The sequence below is a fragment of the Anser cygnoides genome, chromosome 5 (genome assembly GCF_040182565.1).
Source record: "Anser cygnoides isolate HZ-2024a breed goose chromosome 5, Taihu_goose_T2T_genome, whole genome shotgun sequence".
NCBI lineage: Eukaryota > Metazoa > Chordata > Aves > Anseriformes > Anatidae > Anser > Anser cygnoides.
In genome coordinates, this window is record NC_089877.1 from 20,525,943 (window position 1) to 20,548,036 (window position 22,094).

Consider the following 22,094-nt stretch of genomic DNA (forward strand, 5'->3'; position numbering starts at 1 on the left):
ACCTCCTCTGACTGGCTCTCTCTTCCTTTGGGCAGGAAGAAGCTGACGCTGCTGAGGGAGATGCTGGCGGGCTGCGGCGCAGGCACGTGCCAGGTGATCGTCACCACTCCCATGGAGATGCTCAAAATCCAGCTGCAGGATGCAGGACGAATTGGTGCGTGCGCTTGTCCTCCGTCTGCACTGCTCAGGCGGGGAGAAGAGGAGGGAGCGAGCCAGGAAAACCCTTCTCCTTCCTCCCACCCTCCCGAGTCAGAAGTGTCTCAGGTCGCGGTGGAAATTTCTCCTTCTCTTTCCAACTCGTTTCCTCCTCCACTTGCAGAGGCCCTTATGGCTACAAAAGGTGGTATTTTTTGCTCAGGGCTTGGTGAGTGAAACAGCAAATGCTGTTGGATGGAGAGAGACAGGAGAGGTGGCTGGGTGCTCAGCTTGTGCGCGATTAAGACTTACTAGTTCTGCATCACCTAGGGGTTAGCATCCTCCGTTGTTCTACGGTACTTCATCCGTCTCTGTGTTTTCTGGTGTCTTTTCTCTCTCTTTTGCCCCCTGTGTGATAGCACCACCCTAACAGCTTCCAAGGGTCCTTAGCAGATGATCTTTCTCTCCTCTTGCTCTTTATTTTCCTCCTGACAAAAGCAGCAGTTGTGGCTGAACCGGTAAATAAAATTCTCCCGGCGTGCTGGGTTTGGAAGAAGCTCAGGCTCTGAATAATCACAGCTTTATTTTTCTTTCCTCTGCTTGCTGCTTTTAATGCAGACCTTATCCTCTTTGTGTGTAGCATTTGAAAATGTTTGAAGGAATTAAGCCGCGGTTTGAGGGCTCAGAAGAGGCTCTCGCTGCCGTGAACAGCCTGTTCTCTGCGTGGCGAGGGCCCCGTGGCGTGCCAGAGCATGGCGTACAGGTTGATGTGCTCTCCACCTCCTGGCCAAAGAGCAGAAATGCACCACGGTTTGAAAAGGCTCCTGGAAGGAGCCAAAACCAGGTTGCGTGTACAAATGTGGTGTACGTAGTGCGGCCGAGGAACTGCCGAGCTGATGATTGCTTCCAAGGGAAGGGAGCAGAGAACAGGAGCGTTAAACGCTGGTGAGCACCTTGCGGAGCAGCGCTCTCTCTGCTTCTCCCCAGCGGCCCAGAAGAAGCTGATGGCAGCACAGGCCCAGCTCTCCTCTTCCTCTGCGGCGGGGGCGGCGGAGCCGGTGGTGGAAGCGCGCCCCACAGCAACGCAGATAACCAGGGAGCTGCTGCGCAGCAAGGGCATCGCGGGGCTCTACAAGGGCCTGGGGGCCACGCTGCTAAGGTAGGACGCTGGGTGCAGGGACCAGCGCCCGCTCTGACACGCCTTACCCGGGCTCTCACGCAGCTTTAACCAAGGCAGAACAAGAGCAACGCCTGGTGGGGTGGGGGGCAGGCTGCGAACCTCTCTCAATTAAAAAATGTCGACCTCTGAATGTGCCGGGGTCTTCATTTCGGGCGTTGAGAAATCAGGGGGGTGGCATCGTTTGGCTCCCTGCAGGGCTGCATGCCTCACGGGAACCTGGTGTATCCCACACGGTCAGCTTTGACCCTGCTGAGTTTCACTGAGTTTCTCACTTTGATTTTGCTCATCCTTGTCCTCCTCCTTTCCGCCCCTTTCCTCCCTCCCTCCCTCCCTCCCTCCCCCCAGGGACGTGCCGTTCTCCATCGTTTACTTCCCGCTGTTCGCAAACCTGAACAAGCTGGGCCAGAAGGACCCCAACGTCAAGGCCCCGTTCTACGTGTCCTTCCTCTCCGGGTGCGTGGCTGGCAGCACGGCCGCGGTGGCTGTCAACCCGTGCGATGGTGAGTCCTCCGCTGGCGGCCACAGAACGGCGGCCAGAGGCCCTCGGGTCGCTGAGGTGAAGAGGAGGGTGACCAGGCCTGCCTCTCCGCACTGCGAGCCTGCAGGGAGGTCTAGGAAGGGAGCTCTGCTGTCAGAGCTGCCTCCGGCAGCTGGAGGTGTTTCCTGCAGTTGAGCAACGACCTTGGCCACTGTTTACACGGAGGTTCGCAGTGCCCGCCAGGTGAAGCAGGAAGAGGATGCCATTCGTTTCAGCTCTTCTTTGCAGGATGTGCCCCTGACAAGGCGCGTTGCCACGTGCAGCGATGGCATGCCAACCACTTAACGCGCGTTTCAAAGGTCGTGGGCAAGCCTCAGACCTGTTGCCTTCCTTCCTGCTCCACAACATCTACCTTAAATGACACTTCTTGGTGTCTCTGCTGTGAAAAGCACCAGAAGGCAACTCTTCTTCCCAACATTACACGCTTCACGGTGGGAAGAAGTCTAAGAGCAGCACCATGCATTTTTGTTATTTTGGTCTGTTCTTCCAGAAGGAGCTGAGCATTTGAAAATGAGCTACCATTGTGTACACAAATACTGACTTGGAATTATTTAAAGCTAGGTCAGCTTTGGAAGCCTTCCTTGGTCACAGTGAGGGGAAGGGGTGGTTTGCTTTTCCCCATTTTGCTGATAAATGTGTGAAAATGGTTTCTGTTCCTAGTGATCTCCTTTTGGCTGTCTTAAAGACATTGCTGGCAGGTTTGGCCCTCGCCTGCTGTGAAACCAGTGACCGCAGGTGGGAGGGCAGCCACTCGCTCACCACTGTCTCTCCTCTTTCTCCCCAGTGATCAAAACACGGCTGCAGTCCTTGCAGAGAGGAGTAAACGAGGACACGTACTCAGGAATCCTGGACTGCACCAAGTAAGAGTCCTTGTGGGACAGATCATCGAACGTATGGCACCTGCTGGTGCCGCTTCTGGACCCAGCCAGCTGCTTCCCCATTGCAGGTTCCCTCTATCTACCTAGATAGAGATGTATAAACAAACAGATATATATACATATGTAGATATCTGTGTATATATGTATATTTCTGTGTATATATGTATATATATATATATATGAGACCAGATATATAGTGGCCATATATATATGTATATAAACGGGAACTTGCTCCTATTTTAAGCAATATAAATATAGCAAAGGGCCCTCTTCTGTCAAAGGCCCAACCGTCACAACAGTGAGCTTTTCATTTTGCAAAGGGAAGCACTGGCGTGGCTGTGTCGCCCAAGGCCCTGTTTGAAAATCCGGCAGCATTCAGTCTCGTGTCCCTCTCAGGACTGCTCCAAGCACTGCCTGCAGCAGTGGGTCCTCTTACTTTTATATCCGGAGCTGGGCAGGCACCTCTGCTCCTGGCCGGAGGGGCGAATGGGGCCCGTTCCTGCAAGGCCACGTGGGGAGTGGTAGATGATGTGTAGAGGTTTGGGTTTAGTACTGGGGGGTGGCAGAAAGCCAGAGGCTGTCCTAGCGTGTGGAGGGATGGGATGGACACTTAGCTGTGCCGCCTCTCCCTAGGAAGATCTGGCAGAAGGAAGGACCCATGGCCTTCCTGAAAGGGGCGTACTGCCGAGCTCTGGTCATCGCCCCTCTCTTCGGCATCGCACAAGTCGTCTACTTCATCGGCATCGCCGAGTTCCTCCTGGACATGCTCCCGAAGCACCGGGCCTAGCCCCGGCATGCCTGCGTGTGCCTGCCCGTCCTCTGCCCAGCCGAATTCATCCCCGTGTCCGTCGTCCGTGTCGATTGGTGTCAGAGCAACAGCACAAAGGGTTCGCGCGGGAGCGCCGAGCGGAGGTGGTCTCCAGACGAGCAAACATGGGGAGGGAGAGAGTCCCTTTTCTGTCTTCACCTGGAACCTGCCCCCTCCTGCTCCTCCCACGGACAATACCTAATTATGCATATCTTGTTCTTTTTTTTTTCCTTTTTCTTTGTTGTTTGTTTTTAATTGTCATTCTTAAGGACACTGGTAAGCACAGACTGGGCCTGCAGACCCCTAAGTCTCCCAGCATTTGGAAGGGAGAGGGATGGGAAAATAATAACCTGAGCCCTCATCCACCTCAGCTCCCTCTTCCTTCCTGGAGGTTGCAGCTGGCTGAGGAGGAGCTGGAGGGGCAGCAGTGTCCTGTGTCCCCTCAGCCCCTCCTTGGCTGTGCTGGGCCCCACCTGGGGGGCAGGTGCTTTGCACGGGGGGCCCAGCGCTGCTGGAGGTGTGGCAGGAGGGGATGCTGGAGCTGGCAAGTTCCTTGGCCTGGAAACCTCCACCCCTTCCCTCTCCCTTGCTCAAAATTGAGTTAGACTTGGGTGAATCTTTTGGAGATCGGAGAAAGGGAAAGGGGCTCGTTGCTAGTGTTTTGTAATTATTTTTGTTTTAAAGCAAAGGGACTTCCCTCCCAACTAGGTGTCACAGGCACATCAGCGAGACGCAGAGCTGAGATGGCTGCTCTGTAGGGAACATGTTCGTGGGATCATACGGATGTCTGAAGGTGCTTCACTGCTTGGCTGCAGGCAGGGGAGGGAGAGGAACTTGGGATCAATTTTTTTTTTTTATAAGTAGGGGCTGTGGGGAGGGAAAAACCAACCAAGCAAAAATAAACCACTTACATTCCTTCAGCCTCCCCGCCCCAAGGCATCAAGTGGTGGCCGCAGCGGGTGCACGGTTGGCTGTGCACATTTTCTGGCCTGGCCCCAGGTGCAGGAAAGGAGGAACCTATTCTGTTTCCATAGGGCCCAAGCTCCAGGAGCCACGCTGTAAGGGCTGTGCATTTGTTTGTACCTCGCCAGGTGAAAACACAAGGTCTAGTTTTGCTTCGAGGAGCTGTTTGCACCTGCGTGATTATGGGATCGAGGCCTGTGGACCACAAAATCTCATCATCCTGCTCGCTTCTGGGGTAGCGATCGCTGTTGGGTGGCAGGGGGCAAAGCCACACTTAAGAACCCACGCTGTCAAAGGGATACTGCCCAGCTAAAATCACTTGTCAGAGGACTTCCTTGTTAAGTACTCTCGTGGGCTGTGTTATTAATTCTAGTTTAAATTATCTTAAGTGCAAGACCGTCAAACCCAGCGTGATCTTCTCCATTATTTATTCCATTTGGTGCAATCCACCCGACCTCGATGTTTAAATTAAACCAGTCAAATCCACTTTTCATTCCTTCTTTTCACTTTTTTCTCCAGGCACTTGCTTGGCGTTTGTGTTTCAGATGTATATTTAAATTAATTTAACAAGAAAAAATCCATATTTTTAATGTTTGAAAGAAAACCACCTCTGTTTCAACGTCCTCGGGTTAGTCTTTTTTTTCGAAACCTGTACGTTGAGGGCCTTCTTCCTAGATGTGTCCCCTTTCTCTTAGGAAAAGTTGTTCTGTGGCTGATTTGTTACTTGTCACTTTGCTTCTGTGAATCACTTTCCTTTTTTATGACTTTTCCTTGTATCTGGGAAGGAATCTGTGCAAAGATGATCTCTGAGTCTGATAGATGTCTGTGGTGTGTGTAGTGCCGTGATGCTGCTCTTGCTCTGGATTTCCTTTGGGTGGATTAAAAGAGAAAGATTTGTGGTTTTCTTTTTTCTTTTTCTTTTTTTTTTTTTCCTTGCTGCTTTGTGATTTACAAAGAGGGTCCCTCAGAGAAACTCTGCGTCTAAAGCAGTGGGGTTTCTGCTTGCCCTTCTGCACGGGGATTGCCCCTTGAAGCTGATGGCCTGGGGACCCCCCTTGTGCTGCCTGAGTGTTGGCAGCTGGGGGGAAAACTTGGTGCAGGTGCAGGGCTGAGGTCGAGGGAAAGTTCCCCTTCTTTTAGGTGCTTTTAAAAACCTCTTCGTAAAACTGCTCCCTCCTTCTGAAACCTCCAGCTCCTCCTGTGCCTCACAGGAAAATGGAAAGAAGTCAGCCTGAGCTTCTGAGCACTCCTTTGGAGGAGCGCAAGCTTTGCAAAAATAGGGAAGAGAGGTGGGATTCATACCAGAAAGCAACAAACTACCCCAAATCCCACTTGCCTAGAGGCTGACGTTTATGGTTTTCCAAATCCAGGTGTAAGTTTGGGGGAGCTCGGAGCTGTTTTCCTCCCTGCTTTCCCCATCCTGGGACCCAGCATTTCAGAGGGGTGAGGGCTGGGGGGTGCCTCAGGGGCTCAGGAGGTGGCAGTGGCTGTGACCCCGCGGGCTGTCACCGACCAAAAGCCAAATACAGGTTAAACTGGGGGAATGCCAGTCAATTAATCACTTATTAATAGAAACCTATTTTTTTTCCAGTATTAAGAAATAAAAGCAAACAAACACACTTACAGCAACACCCCTCTGCCCACCCCAGCCACGCCTCTGCTCCCCTTGCTGCAGGTGACACTTGTCCCCAGGGCAGGGGACAGCAGGGGTGGCACCTGGAGCATCCTAACCCCATTGCTCCAGCGTGGGTTTCCCCTTGACCACAGCCCCTTTTTGGTTGTACCTTGTCCTGTGTCACCTTGTCCCTGCCCTGGCGCTGGATCTGGATCTTTTTGGTGCTTACTGCCTGATCTTGGCAAGGAAAAACTGCCCTGGAGGAAAGAGGGGAAATGTGCTAAGAAGTGAAGCTTCCTGGAAAGCAAGGAGGAAATGTCCTAAAGCGGTGGGAGGAAAATCCTACAAAGCAAAAGGGAAAATTCTGGGGAAACGAGAGAGAAATCCTTAAAAGCTACAGTGAAATATCCTGGAGGGTGATGGGGAAATTCCCTGCAAGACGAGGTAGGAATGCCCTAGAAAGCTCTAGGGGGGAATTCATCAAAAGCAAAGGGGCAAATTTCCTGGGAATCATCAGGAATTTTGTAGAAAGCAATAGGTGGTGTTTCTAGAAAGTAATGGGGGAGATAACAGGGACATTTCCTCGAAAACACAATGGGAATTCCTGGAGTACCAACAGGATATAGAAAACCATATGGGGTGTCTCCCGGGAAGCAAAGAGGAAAAAGTGCTAGGAAGCAACGATGACATTTCTTAAATAAAAAAATAAAAAATAAAAATAAAAAAATGTCTTTCTGAAAACAAAAACAAATAAAACTTTTGGAAAATTGGTAAAATTCTTGGAAAGCAAAGGGGTAAAATGCTTAGTAAGTAAGTGACATTTTTTGGAGCATGAAGGGGAAATTTCCTGGAGCAAAATAGGCTAGGGAGCAAGGGAGGCGCTTCCCAGAAAGGAAGGTGAATATTTGCTGAAAAGCAACAAGGAAATCTCCTAGGAAGCAACGGAGGAGTTTCCCAAAAAGCAATGGGAGGGAAATATCCTGCAAAGCCACGGGGAACGTTCCTGGAAGACAAGGAAGGAGTCCCTGGGAAGTAAGGGGGAAATTTCCTGCAGGGCAACAGAGAGGGACAGCAGAGGAACTTTGTACAATGCAACGGGGGAAGTCCTGGCAAGGAAGGAGAAGAAATTACTGGGGAGCAAAGGGAAATTTCCTGGGAACCATTCAGTGCTTCCTCTTAAGCAACAGGGAGAAGTTCCTGGAAAGGAGGAGGAAAATTCCTCACAAGCAAGAAGTGTAAGGAGAAAGAGGCCCAGAGCAGGTGCTTGGGCCCCAAGATGTCAGCACTTGAGGCCTCTCTGCCTCTGGGGGCTTTTTGGTTTTAAACGCTCCCCGCAGAGCTCGGCCAGGCTCAGGGAGAAGCGAGTGCTCAGCCTTAATGCCGCCTGCCCCAAGCCGCTGCCATTCCCCATTTTCCCCACTCGTTTAACGCGTGGCCTCCCCAATCCCGGAGGTGCAGGGGGGGCTGTTTTCCGTGACGGGCCCCCGGCACTTACTGGAAACCAGCTGCAGCCCGGCCGGGTGCCGCTTCCCCTTTCCAGCTCAGGGAATGTGCCCCCAGCCTCTGTCCCCCTCCCAGGGGCTTGCGGGGCCGCAGCACCTGCAGGTGGGCACCCTCATGGGGTGCCATCAGGAATGTCCCCGTGGGGACGTACAGCATCAGGCCTGATTTATTTGTTTCCCTCTTTTTTTGTGTGTTAAACCCTGGCATTTCCATCAAGCGAGGTGGCAGCGGTGGCAGGAGGCTTTGTGGTGGTGCGGCCGCACTGTCCTCGGGCTGCGTGGGGAGCCTTCGCCCCGGGAGCTCCTTAGCGTGCAAACCGAGGCAGCCTGAAAGAAGAAGCCTCGCAATAAGTATCGAGCAAACAAACACAGAAAAGGAGGCACGGGAGTTTCCAGCCCCAAGGTCAAGCCCTGCGTGCCGGTGCACCCGGAAAGCCCCGGTGGTGGCGGGCGCAGCCCATTCCCAGCCAGACCCGGGCGTTTTGGGGCGTCCGGGGGCCAGCCCCGTTCTGCCCTCGGTGCTGCGTTACTCCATTTTGGGGTGCTGCCCTCCCTTGCCTCGGCTTTTTGGGGCTGGAGCAGCCCGTGGGGAGCGAGAGGGGCCGGCAGCCGTGCTGGATGCAGAAACCACAGCCGCGGCACCGAAACCGGGGCCGGGAGTCGCCGAGGCCGGCACGGGGCACCCCACGGCCCCCCCACCCAGCACAGCGGGGCCTGATCCTGCCCGGACCCCCTCCCCCCCCCCCAGCCCTCATCGCCTCCGGGCCTGCAGCCCCCAGGGGTCCAGCTTTTACAAGTGCAGCTTTCAGCCTGGATTTGCTTTGTTGTTGTTGTTGTTGTTGTTGTTTGAGGGGCGGGGGTTGCAAACATTGCAGCGGCACTGGGCAGTGCAATAATTACCTCTGAGGGCACAAATTGCTTTTGGGTGGGCACAACGGGGCTGGGGGCTGCTCCTGCTCACCCCCCCCGCCATCATCCCAGTGGTGTTTGGGGGGGGGGGGGGGGGGGGGGGGGGCCATGCACCTCCATCCTGAGCCAAGCCCCCTGCACAGCGGGGACGGGGAGGGGAAGGGGGGGATCCTGTAAAAGGGGGACCCATGGGTTGCAGCTCGGTGCCATGACCCCCCCCAGCCAACCGCCCGTTCCTCCCCCACCCTGGGCCACCCAAGCGGCCGGTTTCAGTTTCGGGAGCCCCACGTGATTTCCAGGAAAGCCGCTCCCGCTGCCGCTCCTATAAGAGCCAGCACCCGCGGGAGGGAACCCCGATACCAAGGGGTGAGGGGGAAAGGCACCGGGACCACCCCCCCCAGCCAGCCGCTGGGGGCTTTGGCAGCGGTGCGAGGGCAGCAGGGACACCATGGCAGCAGCGGAGAGCAAAGGGTAAGCAGCAGCCTCCACTCACCAGGCAGGGGGCCCAGCACCAGGCCGGGGGTCTGCGAGCCCCGAGTCCCCCGCGGTGACGGCCCCGTGTCCCCGCAGGGATGCCCAGAAGCTGCGCTTTGGGCCGTGGCTGGTGAACGCCATCAACAGCGGCTTGTACCAGGGGCTCTGCTGGACCGACCCGGCCCGCAGGGTCTTCCGCATCCCCTGGAAGCACAACGCCAGGAAGGACGTCACCAGCAGCGACATCGAGATCTTCAAGGTGGGTGGGATGGAGGGCAGAGGTGGCCACCCCACCTGGGCCATTGAGGTTGGATGGGAAGGGGGTGCAGACAGCACAGACCCCAGAGCCTTCAAGGCAGGTGAGATGGAGGCCACCAGCAGCGCCCCCCCCCACCCCCAAGGCCTTCAAGGTGGGTGGGAATGGGTGCAACTGGCCCTAGGTGGCCCTGCTTGAGCAGGGTTGGACCAGAGGGCTTCCAGAGGCCCCTTCCCACCTCACCCCTTCTGTAGGCAGGGGGGGACCAGCGGTGACCTCAAGTTCCTCAAGGTGGGGGGGACGGGCTGACCACAAGGCAGGGGGGACAGGTGTAGGCCCGCAGTGACCGTGAGGTCTCCACGGTGGGTGAGGTGGGCGGACTTGGGGAGGGGGGCCCCGGGCATCCCCCAAACTGGGTGTCCCCAGAGCTGGGGTCCCTGCGCTCACCCCCCCCGCGCCCCCCAGGCCTGGGCGCAGGCCAGCGGGAGGTACGAGGGGAGCCCCGAGGACCCGGCCAAGTGGAAGACCAATTTCCGCTGCGCCCTGAGGAGCACCCACATGTTCACGCCGCTGGAGGACCACTCCAAGAACAGCGATGACCCTCACAAGGTCTTCGCCGTCTCCTCAGGTGAGCCCAGGCCTGCAAGGAGCAACTGGGGAATGGGGGGGCTGAGCTCGGGGACCCCCCCCTCACCCCGTTCTCCTTCCAGCTGCCCCCCAGCATGGCCAGGACGGAGGTTTTGGGGGCCCCATGGCGGACGCCCCGCCGCCGCAGCAGCCACAGGTAACGGGGTCAGCATGGCAGGAGGGGAGGGAGCCAGGGCCTGCAGCCCCCGTCCCCCAAATCCTTGGGGTGCTCCAGAACTGGAGCCCAGCACCCGCCCCGGCCCCCCAGGCCCTGTCAGTAAAGCCCCCTCCTGCTTCCCTTTGCAGCTGGAGCTCAACCACCACGATGTGGCCCCGCAAATCGCCCCCCGAGGTAGGCACCGGTCCCCCAGCTTGTGTGGGGGGGCTCTGGGTGGGTTTGCCCCAGGGCCGAGCCACCGTGGGGTCCCCCTGGCTGGCAGGGGCTGTAATTTGGGTTCGCCGATGGCTGGTAAAAGCTCCCCCCGCTGTGCCCCCCCAGGCAGCGCCACTGCTACCACGACGCAGTCGCTGACGCTGGAGGACCTGGACACGCTGCAGTGGGTGCTGCAGCACTGCAACATCTCCACCTTCGGCCCCACACCGTCCCCATGGCCGCCCACAGGTGAGACTGGCCCTGCCTGGGGACGGGGGGAGGCGCGGAGGGGTTGGGGTGACCCCGTCCCCTCCCATGATGTCTCCTCAGGGGATGTCCTGCACGACGAGGATGCTCTGCTCCAGCCCGGCCCCGGCCAAGGCGGCTGCCTCCCCCCGACGGTGTTTCAGGAGTGGGGGCCCGCGGCGGAGCAGCCCCCGCTGGGCGCCTACAGCCCCTCGGACCACATGCTGCTGGGGGAGCAAACCATCCCAGGTGGGTGCTGCGGGGCTCCGGCCACGGCAAACCGCCGTAATGGGGTGAGAAGTGGCTGGGGGGGGGGGGTGTCCCCAAATTGCGAGGCCGACGCTGCCCCCGTGCCACTGCAGGAGCCGTGCCGCTGCCGTGCCACACGCTCCCCGCCGAGCAGGAGCCCGCCGGCCCCGTGCTGTCCCCGGGCGAGGCGCTGCTCTTCCACCCCGCCGCCAGCCCCCCGCCGCCGGCGGATGACACAGGTGAGGGGTTGGAGGAGGGAACGGGGCGATGTTTTTTGGGGCCGCCGCCGCTGACCGCTGCTTGGCACAGGGATCCCCCCCCACCTGGATGTCACCATCTACTACCGGGGGAAGACGGTCCACCAGGAGGTGGTGAATGACAGACAGTGCCTGCTGGCCTACCACTCCCTGGACCCGGCGGTGGCCCTGCAGCCAGGGCAGCGCGTCCTCTTCCCCAGCCCCGAGGGCCTGGCCGACAGCAAGCAGCGGCAGTTCACCGAGGAGCTGCTGCGGGGCGTGGGGCTGCGGCTGGAGCAGCGCGCCGGCAGGCTCTTCGCCACCCGCCTGAAGAAGTGCAAGGTCTTCTGGGCCCTGTCGCAGCAGCTCGACAACGGGAAACCCCCGCCCAACCTTCTGTGCCGGGACGAGGAGACCCCCATCTTTGACTTCAACGTGTTTTGCACAGGTGGGGAAGGAAGGGTCGAGGTGGTGGGAAGGGGGCAGCCCCGGGCTTGGCACCGCCCGAACCCTCCCATCCCTTTTGTCCCCACGGTGCCTGCTGCCGTCTCTCGGGCTCACCCCAAAGCCAAGCCCTGCCTTTGCTTTGCAGAGCTCAGGGACTTCCGCGACAGCCGCAGGGAGCGGTCCCCCGACTTCACCATCTTCCTCTGCTTCGGGCAGTGCTTCTCCAACTGCAAGCCCAAGGAGTCCAAGCTCATCCTGGTGAAGGTGAGTGGCCCCGAGGGGGCCGATGGCCACTCCTGCAGCCCGGGGAGGTGTTCCTTGGGCGCCGCGGGAGGTGGGAAGCCAGGGAGGGGAGCCCTCAGGGGCTGGGGGCGATGTGGGGCTGGGTACACGTGGAGTGGGCCCCTCGGGGACAGGGGAGATGGGGTGCCCTGGGTGCCTCCTTCCTCGGCTCTTAGGGGGATGGGGCCACAAGGGCTGCCGTGCGGGGAAGCGTGGCACCTCCAGGACACGGTGCCCCTTTCCTGCCCCAGCTGGTGCCCAAGTTCTGTGAGCACTGGTACGAGCAGGTGCAGCGGGAGGGAGCCTCCTCCCTCAACAGCGGCAACGTCAGCCTGCAGCTCTCCGACTCCTTCAGCCTCTACGAGCTCATCGAGCAGTACAGCATGCAGACGGACTGACACCCCCTGCCCCTGCCCCCCCGGCCTCTTCTGCCGCGCTTGCAAAGTGTTTTCAGGTGCTGTCGCACCTGGATGGGCCGATCTCACCGCTGCACAGCAGGAACGAGCTGCGTTAGCTCTCCCTGGGCACATCTGGCAACCCTGCTCTGGCCGCAGGTGCTGACTGAGAATTAACAGAGCACACGGGGGCCATGCAGGCCAGCCACGTCCCGCCCTCCGAAGGAAAGCAGCTCTAAAAGCTCCAGAAGTGGTTGGCAAAACCTTTTCTCTGGCTGTGCGGCACTTTAACCCTGCAGCAGCGGCGGGGCATCAGAGGTGGGGTCCCTCCTCCTCCTCCCCCAAGGACAGTTTCACCGGCTGGTGCTGGAACTTACACTCGGCTCTTCTCAGCCAGGACGGGCAGCTGTTCACCCGTGTTTTTGTAGAGAGTGGTCATTTACAGATTTATTTTTCTGATTTTTTTTAAAGTTTAAATATACGTATATATAAAGGTGCTTCCTGCTTGCTGGTGTTGCATAGGCATCTGCCCCTGAGCCCTTCGTGCCCCTGAAGCCCCTGGGCCAGCTTTGTCCCAGCAGAGCCCCGGCCAGCCGCAGCCCGACGGAGGTGACCACATCCCCTTTGGGAAAGGGATCGATGCAGGGGTTAGCGCCGGCAGCAGGGAGTAGGCTGCTTGATGTGCAGCTCAAGAACCAGAAGTGGCCTCAGCAGCTAAATTAGTAACCTTCGGGGCACCAAATTGCTGCTGTGCGTTATCTCGTAGCTGCTGACACTAGGCTCACACGGCAGCAGTTGTAAGCACGCTGTCCCCCGTAGATGAGGTGACTTCCCACGCACGAAGGACGCATTTATTTATTTATGCATTTATTTCCATGCATCAGGGATGCATACAGGACTTGCAAGCCAGGAAGAAAACGCGTTTAGGACAGCTTGTCTCTGCCTTAAAAATCATATTTCTGTCTCCCACAAGCACCTCCCTGCTGGCCTGAGGTTACTCACTTGAGATGTTCTGGAAAAAAAATAGAGTCACTGCAACACAGAGCACAGGGGAGCACCGCAGGACCAGCCAGCTGCAAGGAGCTGCTTGGGGAGGGCGGCACGGGGACACGGGCAGGGGAGCTGCCACGCACGGCCCCGCACCTACCTGCCGGCTGACGTGGATGCTGCTGGGTCCAAAGGTGGTGGTGCCGTAGCTGGTCACGTAGTAGTGAACGGCAGGCTGTGCCGGGGGCGCCTCCCGATGCGTGGGCACTGCGGGGACGCAGGAGGGGACCGTCAGCTGTTAGGCAACTCCGCTCCCATAAACCCAGCAACTGAGTTATTCAACCCTAAAGATAAACAGGGAGCCCCACTGGTGACAGGACGGCGAGTAGCAGCTGCTGTGCACTCGGAGAGAGAGGGAAAACTGCTGCGGTTTGGGTGCCGGGGGACATGCTTCCAGGAGGCACGATGGGCAGTGGGAAGGGGGGAGCACAGCCGGTGTTCCCAGGCCTGGCTGTCACAGCCACCGCCGGCGTGGTGGCCAGGGCCTGCCCGTGGGGTGAGACGCCCCGTACCAAAAGGGTTTGCCACCCACCAAACTGCACAAAGTCTACTCGCTGCCACTGCTGGGCAGCCAGGAAGAGAGAGCCGTGAAGTGAGCGGGCACTGGGCATGGGATTTCCCCTACAAGCTCCTCACCGTTTAGAGACAGTAGACGTGTCCCTTTACCCCCACACCTCCCGTTTAACCCCCTGCTTCTCGTCTGGCTGCTCTGTGGCACTGCCCTTTCCGTGCAGACCACATCAGGACACCATCAAGAGGTGCTTTCCTCTGCCCAGAGCTTTTCCAGCACAAACCCAGGGCCGCTGGGCTCACCTTTCGGTAAGAGCAGCTCTGTTCCAAACCGGTGACCACACGTTCCGCAGGTTTTAACTTCTTCCTTCGTCCTGTAAAGGAAAAACCCCTGAGAAGAAGAAGGAGCAGGATCTGCCTTCAGCACTTCCCATGGAAGATGGTGCCAAGGCGGTGGGCGAGGATCCCTCTTCCCACTCTGGTGTAGGGCCCCGTGGTTGGTGGGATGGGGGCCACCTTCCTGAGTGCCCGAGCCCCCGGCTCCTTATGAAATGGAGGAAATCTGGCACTGCCCTGTCCCAGACCAAGCCAAAGAGGACGTTATGTGACTTTTCCCTAAGCCCCCAAGTCTCAGCTTTTTTCTCCTTTCCTTCCTTGCTGGAGTTTCTCATGCCATTAAATGCTACCACACGTGTGGCACAGGCTCAGGAGAAGGGCAGCACAGGACCCAGCAGCATTGCAATGAATTCAACACATCTTTTAAAAGCTGATCAGCCTCCCAGGCACTGCAACAGCAACCATCGGGCTCCAGCCCGGTGTCTGGCGACACAGCACATACATACACAGCGTTTTTGCCGTCCATGTCTGGCCAGACCAGCTCCGCAGGACAGCCAGCAGTCCGGCAAGGCGTCTTCACGCACACGTGCAGCCCTGGCCACTCCTCTGAGAGCTTCTGGACGATGAACACGACGGCCATGAGGAAGTCCCAGGTAAACTGGAATCCTTCCAGACAGAAGGGGAAAGTCACAGTTACTCACAACTGCCCAGAGCAGTGGCCTGGGTGAACGTGGATCATTTCCAGCCTGGTTGTGTCCGTCAGAACTGGTGTGCCAGCTGTTTTTCACGTTAACCTATTTCCAGCCCTCTTCAAAGGGAATTGCTGCAGAGGTTTTTGGTTGGGAGCCATGGCACCAGCGCAGCACGCATGCCGCACGGGGACAGGGATCCTTACCCGTTGTTCCTGCTGGCCTTCTGCTTCGGAGCTCCAGGTAGCTGTACGCCCTCTGGTTGTTCTCTTTGATCAGCAGAGGCTTCCCGTTGCATATGAGCAGGCAGGTCACCTTGGCCACCCAGTGTGTGGAGTAGAAGGAACAAGCTTTCACCAGGAACCTGCAGATAGATTGCCTGTGGCTTTAAGCCCCTTCCTCCCGCACAGGGAGAATGTGACACCTGGTAGACCTCAAAAATACAGAACCAATGCCAGCCAGAATCGAGCTAGAGGATGAAAGAGGACCTCAAAAAGCTCAAGCAGCCTCTTAAGCCAAGAGCTGCTTCCACGTTTGGCCACCAGATAAAACTCTAGCTAGAAGTCAAGAACCCCAGGAGACCTTCCGGAAACTGGAACTGTCCCAGTGGAAACTGGACCCTTCCCAGCTCTCTGCTGTAGTGGGACTGGGAGATCTCCAAGTGCCCGGATAGGCAGAGATTAGCCCTGTGGCCTGCCAAAACCCACCCTGCATGAAAGGTGAGGCAGAAGGACCGTTATCCTTGCTCACATCCAGACAGCAAACGTCAAAATGATTCCTGTAAGGTCCCACAAGTGTGGGGTAGAGTTGAGGTCCCACCGTGGTCTCCCGAGTCCTGGCCTCGTGCCTCAGCTGGTATGGTCGCCACAGCTGAGAGCCTGTCGTAGCTGCCCTGTACCAAACCAACCCCAAAGCCAGCCTCAGCACAGGGCCAGAAACAACTGCTTACCTCTGAAAGAAACCCTCAGGTATTTCAGGTGAGAAGTAGGCGCGGATGTGGAGGTCCTCAGGGTGATCTCCTCCCCACACCTCAGCAACCTCTTCGGTCTGGTTCAGGTAGGTTGGGAACAAGTACCAGGACTCCCCTTGGCCCCGTGTGGTCTCCCACGGCTTCCCAGGCACAAACTCGCAGGCCTGTGGGTCGAGAGCTTTGGCGTGCCTCACCTCCAGGCAGAGCTCAAAGTGCTCCAGGAGGCTGAAGAGCTTCCCTCTCCCTCTGTGGGGCTTGTACCCCATGATTTCCTCAAATACGTCCTGCATCCCTTCCGAACAGAGCTGGTACTTCACCAGAGCCCGCACCGCCCGGTGGCACAGCATTGCCTTTGACTTGAAGGTCCACACCCAGTTGGACCTGTCTCTGATGGTGGCGTGCTCTGCGATCAGCGTGTCCACGGAGATGCTCTCCAGCTGCTGGACCAGGCGGTACCTCACCAGGAGCTGGGCAGGAAGAAAGGGAGGCAGGAGGCTGCAGCGAGAGGAGCACCGCCGAGCTCGGGCCGTGCAGGGATCGTGGTCTTTATCCCCGTGCTTACCCTGAACATAGTGATGAGGAAGGTGGGCTGCAGAAAGACGGTGCTTTCCAGGTGCTTGATTTCCTCGTACCACACAATGAGCCCGATGCGGTGGAGGTACCGCAAGATGTCCTGGAGAAGCTCTCTGTCCAGGCTGGCCAGGTGCTCGCGCAGGGAGAGTTTGCTGAGCAGGTACTGGAGGTCCATCATGCCTAGAGGGAGACGCTGGTGCTCAGCACGCTGCCCACAGCTGCCAAGCCAGCAGTCGGAGGCTTTGCAGAGCCAAGGAGCACCACCAGTACCCATGGTCACACAGGCCGTGCCACCCCTAGGGCAGCAGCCGGGACCAGAGCGCTGCTCGGTGCCTGCGGCCCAAGGCGCTTCGCCCGCCCTGGGCTGTCCTGCTGCGGTGCTACAGCAGAGGCCTGAGAAGCAAAGCTCAGAGAGTGTACGAAAGGTGTGCACAGACGTCCCCAGGGAGGCACCAGCTCCGCCGTCGCTCATGATGAGTGCCAGGGGAGCGTCCCCATCTGCACACATGTCCCTTGGGGTGCTGTGGCGAAGTCACCACGCAGGAAGCAGCAATGCTTCGGCCCGCCACCCTCCAGCTACCATGACCTCGCCTTGCCTCAGCACTGGCAGGTGCTGACATCCTGCCAGGACCTCAGCGGAGCATCTGAAAAATGAGGCTGTTTCTGCTCTTTTCAGTGTTTGAGTGCACGGCTTGTTTCCCACTAGAAGACCTCTGATGGCAAGTTTAATCTCAGTGTCATTTAGTCATGCAGAGAGCACAGGGAGATGGGCAACAAAATCTGGCTTATCTCCACAACACAAAGGAGTTTGCTCCTCACCCTCTAGCCCTGCGGCAGCAGGGGAGCCAGAGAGGACTCCAGGAGCTGGAGGAAAATTTGTTCTTTTGCTTTGGAAATGAAGGTGAGGAACCAGGGCTGCCCGCTAGGCCTGTCACTGGAGACACAGAGAAGGGGCTTGGGGCATTAAATGAAGTCAGCAAGACGTAGGTTTGGAAACCAAAACGGCTCACCATGCTCGGCCACCTCCTCGCCCTGCGCGATATCCACGATGGCGGCTTCCACCTGCCGGTAGACAGGCGGCAGCACCCGGACCACCTCGGGGAAGAGCTCTTCGTTCCTCACGTGCTCCAGAATCGTGGCTTCGAGCCTTCTGATGTCGCGGTGGTCCGTGCAGTTGACAGCAACTAAGTCTAAGATCTGGAAGAGAAAAAGCACACACACCTGCCAAAGGGAAGACCAGTGGAGACCTCCCGAGGTACCATCATGGCATCAGCTACCCCACTAAATGGGCTTGTGTAAGCACCCCAAACCCTGCGAGCTTGCCCAGCTCCCCTGATAGCTGCAGCAAATCCACGATAATCTCGGCCCTACAGTTAACATGTGGCTCTCCATCTCCTTCAGCCTCTCCCACTGGTCCACATAAAACTCAGGCTCCTCACTGTCCTCCAGGTTGTTGATGAAGTGAGCAAGGTTGTTTTTTCTCTCCACCAGCATGGCCGCGATCTTGGACATGATGTCGGACCTCTTCTCCTCCACCTCTCCCTCCTGGCAGCAGTCCACATGGGTTCCCACAGGAAGCACCACCGAGTTTGGGACTCGCATGGACAGGTTGTTGATCCAGAAACCAACAAGGTCCTTGAAAGTGTCATCGTTAGTTTGGTACCTGGGGAGGGAGAGAAAGAAAAATTCCCAAATTCACGTCTAATGCTCTGAACCTGTGAAGACTGAATCCTTGAAGAGGAATCTCTGAGGCGAAAAGCAAATCTGGGGACCACTTAGATTGGGATCAACTTGTCACAAGACAAGTTAACGCTTAAACCTCCCAAAACAGGGGCCTTTGTTAAGGTGATGCCAGATCTAGCGGCTTAATAAAAAGCACGATTTCCAAAAAGGGGGAGAAGGAGATCTATTTACGCCAGCAGAGAAAAGAACAGCTATCAAGGTACAATGGAACCGGCAAGAATTGTGGAAATGGAAAGGAGAAGCTTACCCAACCCAGGTTCATTTGTCTGCTCCTGCTCTGCCTTGAATTCGGCACTTACCTGTGGAGGTTGATGACGAGGATGACAAGTGCCTGTGGGGTGATGAACACGTGGTGAGTCACGTAATACTCCAGCTGGCCAGCGAAGTCCCAGAAGAGAAAAGTGAAGTCATCGATCTGGAACTCGCTGATCTCTATCCCAACCGTTCGCTCTTCCTTGGGCACCAGTTTGGTTTGCCTCTGCTTCAGGCTTTTGCAGATGGTGGACTTCCCTGCCAGAGAGGCCCCCAGGAACATGGTCTTGACCCTCTTGTCCTCCTGCCCTGAACCATGTTGGAGCTGGTTGTAGTAATTCAGGATCTGCTGGATGCCACCGGCGCACACTTCGCTGGGTGGCTCCCTGAGCGGGTTCCCGTTGGCCTTGAACATTTTCAGGGACTGCCCCTGGAATAGCTCCTTGGGGAGCTGGCGAAGGGCATTATTCTGCACGTGGAGCTCCTGTAGGTTTGCCAGCTGCAGGACAGGCTGGGGGAAGGTTCGAAACAGGTTGTTGGAGATGTTGAGGTACTGGAGGCTGCCTCGACAGGCTGCCAGGTCCCTGGGGAGAGCACCAAGACGGTTGTTGTTCAGCCGCAAATGCTTAAGCTTGGGGAGATGGGAGAAAATCCCCTCTGGGATGACCCGGATTTGGTTCTGATTCAGCTCGAGCTTCTCTAAACAGACCAGTCTCTGGATTTCGTTGGGAAAGTCCACGATCTCGTTCTTGGACAGTATGAGCTTCTTCAGTTTGCAAAGCTTAGAAACGCCGGCGATGCTCCTGAGTTTGTTCCTGTCAAGGTCAAGGCTCTCCAGTGCGGGATTGCTCAGGACTGCTGGAGGCAGCACCCGCAGCCTCTGGGTGGAGAGAGTCACCTCCCGCAAGCAGTCCTGCTCCAGACCTGGGCACGTGGGACAGGAAAGGTTTGTAAGGACTCCACGCAGCTACCGGCCTGCTGGAAGAGAGCCTTTCACCCTTACGGGGCAGATCGTTTGCTCTCTTGAGACCTTGGTCTCAAAGTTTTGCCAAGCGCATTCTGTCCAGCAAGGCAAAGCTGAGGCTAAACGCAAAGAGCTTTTTGAGCAGCGCGACCACAGCTGCGGGCTCGATCTGCTGCTTGAGCAGCTCCTGGCCCCGCTCAGGAGAGGGAACAAAGCCGAGACGAGAGGATCTTGTCTGGGCCTGAAGATGGGGGAAGCAGTAGAAGAAGCGGTGCCCACCGCATCTCAGCCGGGAGCCCCAGGGTCGCAGTAACAGCTTTGCTCTCATCTCACTGTGAGCTGCGGCAGCAGATGCAGCTACCCTAATTTCAGCAGTGGGCTGGCAGGGCAGAGCCGACACGTGGCGGAGAGCTGCTCCCCGAATAACCTGCCCAGCTCGCCCTCGTGCTGCCACCCGCCCCCAGCTCCAGACCACAGCCAAGGCGATGCTTTGAGGGCAGGGCTGGCGAGATCAGACACTTCCTCTCTCACATCCTTCCCCTCCAGATGCAGGCTGCAATTTCCCAAATCGCTGCTGCCAGCCCGAGGAGGCTGGGGAATAACACGGGGAGAGCAGGGGTGTCCCAGAGGATAGGGAGCAGGAGATGGGAGCTGCAGAAGGTCTCGGGCCAGAGCAGCCCCAAAAGGAGGGTGCTTATAGCAGAGGGATTTGCACGTGAGAATAGAGCTGGGGGTCAGGACTAGAAGGAAACAGTTAAACGCGCTCTCCTCTCCCTTGTTTCACTTCCTTGCCGGATGACGCCGCGCGTGGCACCCCCTTGCGCAAGATGCCCTGCTCAGGAGCTTTCAGCATCACCACGTAAACCTGGAGCACGGCATGAGCCCGCTTGGAAAGCAAGCTTTGACCCACTCCCAAACACCTCTTCTCTCCTCTCTCCTCCTGAAAGACAAGCCAAAGCGCTCCCACCACCATCCGAACCGGGCCCCGTGGGCAGCACAAGGAGCCGGGGCAACTACTCACAGGCTCTGGGCTGGGCCATGGCCCTGCAGCGCAGCACCGGCCGGATCCTCCCGTTTGCTCGGCCTCCCCCTTTCGTTTCCTCCTCGTGTGTGGCTCCCCGCCTCCCCGGGCTCTGCACGGGAACCCCACCCTCTCTTTCTCCATCCATGCCCAGAGCAGCTCCCAACAACTCGAGCACGCCTGGGCAGACACCAAGCCCTTGATCGCCCCGCTCGAGAAATGACGAGAGGAACCCAGCCTCCTGTTTTCAGCTGCCCGTAACGTAGAGGACTCGGAGCAGTTCTTCTTCACAGCCTCCCCTCTTTGCATTCTCTTACTGGACAGAAAACCAGCTAAATTGCAGAGCAACTTAACTGCTTTTAAATCCTTACGGTGGTGCAAGGGTACCTACCTGTACTGCTTGGTAATTATGAAGCATTTCCCACACGGAAACGAGCCACCACCCAAGATCTTGGCCTCAGCGTGCTGTACACCATCCAAACCAATGTAGCCCTAAAGGAACACTCTTCTCTTAAAATGCAGGGACAAGGGCTCTGCGTAAGACAGGCCTTCACCCCTACAAGGAGGACAGTGACCTCTTTCAACACTGCCTTGCAAAAGCCAGAGAGCTCGTTCCTATAACGAATGCCTAGAGGTCATCTATGGGATGAAGACGGTGGCAGAGCAGGGCTTGGGTCAACCTCCAACAATCTGTGTGTTTGCTAAAGGAACTTCTCGTTAGCTTTAGTGTTACCCCTGGCGTAGAGGAGGGGAAGGACATTAACAGGAGGTTATTGCACATGTGTAATAAATAAGATTTCTTCCATTGAACAGGTGGCAACACCTGATCTAAGAAGGTCAACCAGAAAAAAAATCGCACATAGAATATGCAGTATACTAGAAAAATTGTTTTGTATAACATGCTCAAAAAGGCATTTTTAGGTATGTTGCTCATTGTAAGTCAGCCCTTGGGAGAGGCAATTTCATGAATTTATTTTTCACAGTAGGCAGAATGAAAGAACCAGTATTCTTCCTCACGCAGCTTCAGGGGAAAGCACTTGCACAGTGTGTATTTTTCAGCTTCAATGCTCCTCCAGGCAAGGGCAGGTGCAGATGTCATTGAAATTTAACAGTTCCTAGACTATACACACGTCTGATATATCTTGCACCAGGCTATTACCTTCGCAGCTAATTCAGACTAATACCAACCAAGAACTGAACACAGCGAATCCATCTGAGGAACAAAGCAGACAGTTATTGTCTTCCTGGTCACCAACATAGTTGCTTCCATTACTGGGTAAAGCTTTGTTATTCAAACCTTTTGTCAGGTGTGGGCTGATCACTCCGGAACTGTTCCTCTGATAAATCCCAAAGTGTCTGATTTTCAGCCTAAGCAAAAACAGCTAGATAACGCTCTCATTCTTGCATCAACAATGCCATAAAGGCTTCTGGGCTTTATTTTCTCAAGAAACCTATCAGAAGTGTTTCTGTTTACAATCCCACACCCACCTGTGAGGTATGTATTCTAGCTACATGTTTAACTTTAAAACTAAAACTTTTCTCCCTAAAAAAGAGGCTTTATTCCAAAATTTTCAAAGAAATGCAGAAGTCATCAACCCTTTATACTCCATTCAGTTTGCACTTTCATACAAAGAACAGACCAGGGAAGACCAACTCCAAAATGCTCAGGGCTCATCCTTAAGCACATCTCTAGGGTAGTGAGATAGTGAATCGTGGCAGTGAAGTGATGTGCCAGGCCAGGCAGTACTGGTGGAGGTTTTTTGACTGTTTAAAACAAACAAAACACACACAACAGATAACTTGGAACCCGCCAGAGTTACAGGATGCCCACAAAGCTCAAGATAGAGATCAGAGTTTGCAGAAAAGTCAGGAAAGC

General features: G+C 56.6%; 3 protein-coding genes and 1 long non-coding RNA gene across 8 annotated transcripts in view; 2 read left to right on the forward strand and 2 right to left on the reverse strand.

Moving 5' to 3' along the window:
• Positions 1–5,406, forward strand: part of SLC25A22 (solute carrier family 25 member 22) — a 47,215-nt gene extending 41,809 nt beyond the window's left edge. For all 5 annotated transcript variants that reach the window (XM_048058588.2, XM_048058587.2, XM_066997985.1 and 2 more), the window contains 5 exons: positions 36–154; positions 1,123–1,294; positions 1,661–1,815; positions 2,638–2,713; positions 3,365–5,406. In XM_048058588.2, coding sequence (XP_047914545.1) covers positions 36–154; positions 1,123–1,294; positions 1,661–1,815; positions 2,638–2,713; positions 3,365–3,518 — 676 coding nt within the window. In that variant the 3' untranslated portion in view covers positions 3,519–5,406. The remainder of the gene's footprint in view (positions 1–35; positions 155–1,122; positions 1,295–1,660; positions 1,816–2,637; positions 2,714–3,364) is intronic.
• LOC125182167 (uncharacterized) lies at positions 4,914–9,230 on the reverse strand. Its single transcript, XR_007161318.2, has 4 exons — positions 9,022–9,230; positions 7,613–7,946; positions 6,287–6,374; positions 4,914–5,370 (listed from the first exon to the last, which is right to left on the reverse strand). It is a non-coding gene; the product is annotated as an uncharacterized lncRNA (long non-coding RNA).
• Positions 8,822–12,610, forward strand: IRF7 (interferon regulatory factor 7). The gene is made up of 11 exons (XM_048058585.2): positions 8,822–8,999; positions 9,099–9,261; positions 9,724–9,886; positions 9,969–10,042; positions 10,192–10,237; positions 10,385–10,507; positions 10,589–10,753; positions 10,867–10,992; positions 11,063–11,437; positions 11,582–11,700; positions 11,970–12,610. Exons 1-11 carry the CDS (start codon positions 8,977–8,979, stop codon positions 12,114–12,116), a joined length of 1,524 nt encoding a protein of 507 aa, XP_047914542.2. The 5' UTR covers positions 8,822–8,976; the 3' UTR covers positions 12,117–12,610.
• A 344-nt stretch (positions 12,611–12,954) lies between these two features.
• Positions 12,955–20,337, reverse strand: LOC106031757 (malignant fibrous histiocytoma-amplified sequence 1 homolog). Its single transcript, XM_066997979.1, has 11 exons — positions 20,219–20,337; positions 18,281–19,157; positions 17,610–17,901; positions 17,249–17,435; positions 16,228–16,418; positions 15,645–16,132; positions 14,902–15,059; positions 14,513–14,672; positions 13,974–14,044; positions 13,261–13,367; positions 12,955–13,125 (listed from the first exon to the last, which is right to left on the reverse strand). Exons 1-11 carry the CDS (start codon positions 20,235–20,237, stop codon positions 13,108–13,110), a joined length of 2,568 nt encoding a protein of 855 aa, XP_066854080.1. The 5' UTR covers positions 20,238–20,337; the 3' UTR covers positions 12,955–13,107.
• Between the last annotated feature and the right edge of the window lie 1,757 nt (positions 20,338–22,094).

Bases quoted from the DNA above. Each gene is read 5' to 3' on its own strand.
- IRF7 (XM_048058585.2), top strand. From the start codon at position 8,977: ATGGCAGCAGCGGAGAGCAAAGG. The intron at 10,754-10,866 runs GTGGGTGCTGCG...GTGCCACTGCAG, and splicing joins GGGGGAGCAAACCATCCCAG to GAGCCGTGCCGCTGCCGTGC. The intron at 11,701-11,969 runs GTGAGTGGCCCC...TTCCTGCCCCAG, and splicing joins CCAAGCTCATCCTGGTGAAG to CTGGTGCCCAAGTTCTGTGA.
- LOC106031757 (XM_066997979.1), bottom strand. The intron at 16,419-17,248 runs GTGAGCCGTTTT...GTCTCCCTCTAG, and splicing joins CGAGGAGGTGGCCGAGCATG to GCATGATGGACCTCCAGTAC. The intron at 16,133-16,227 runs GTAAGCACGGGG...CTTCCTGCCCAG, and splicing joins TCCTCATCACTATGTTCAGG to CTCCTGGTGAGGTACCGCCT.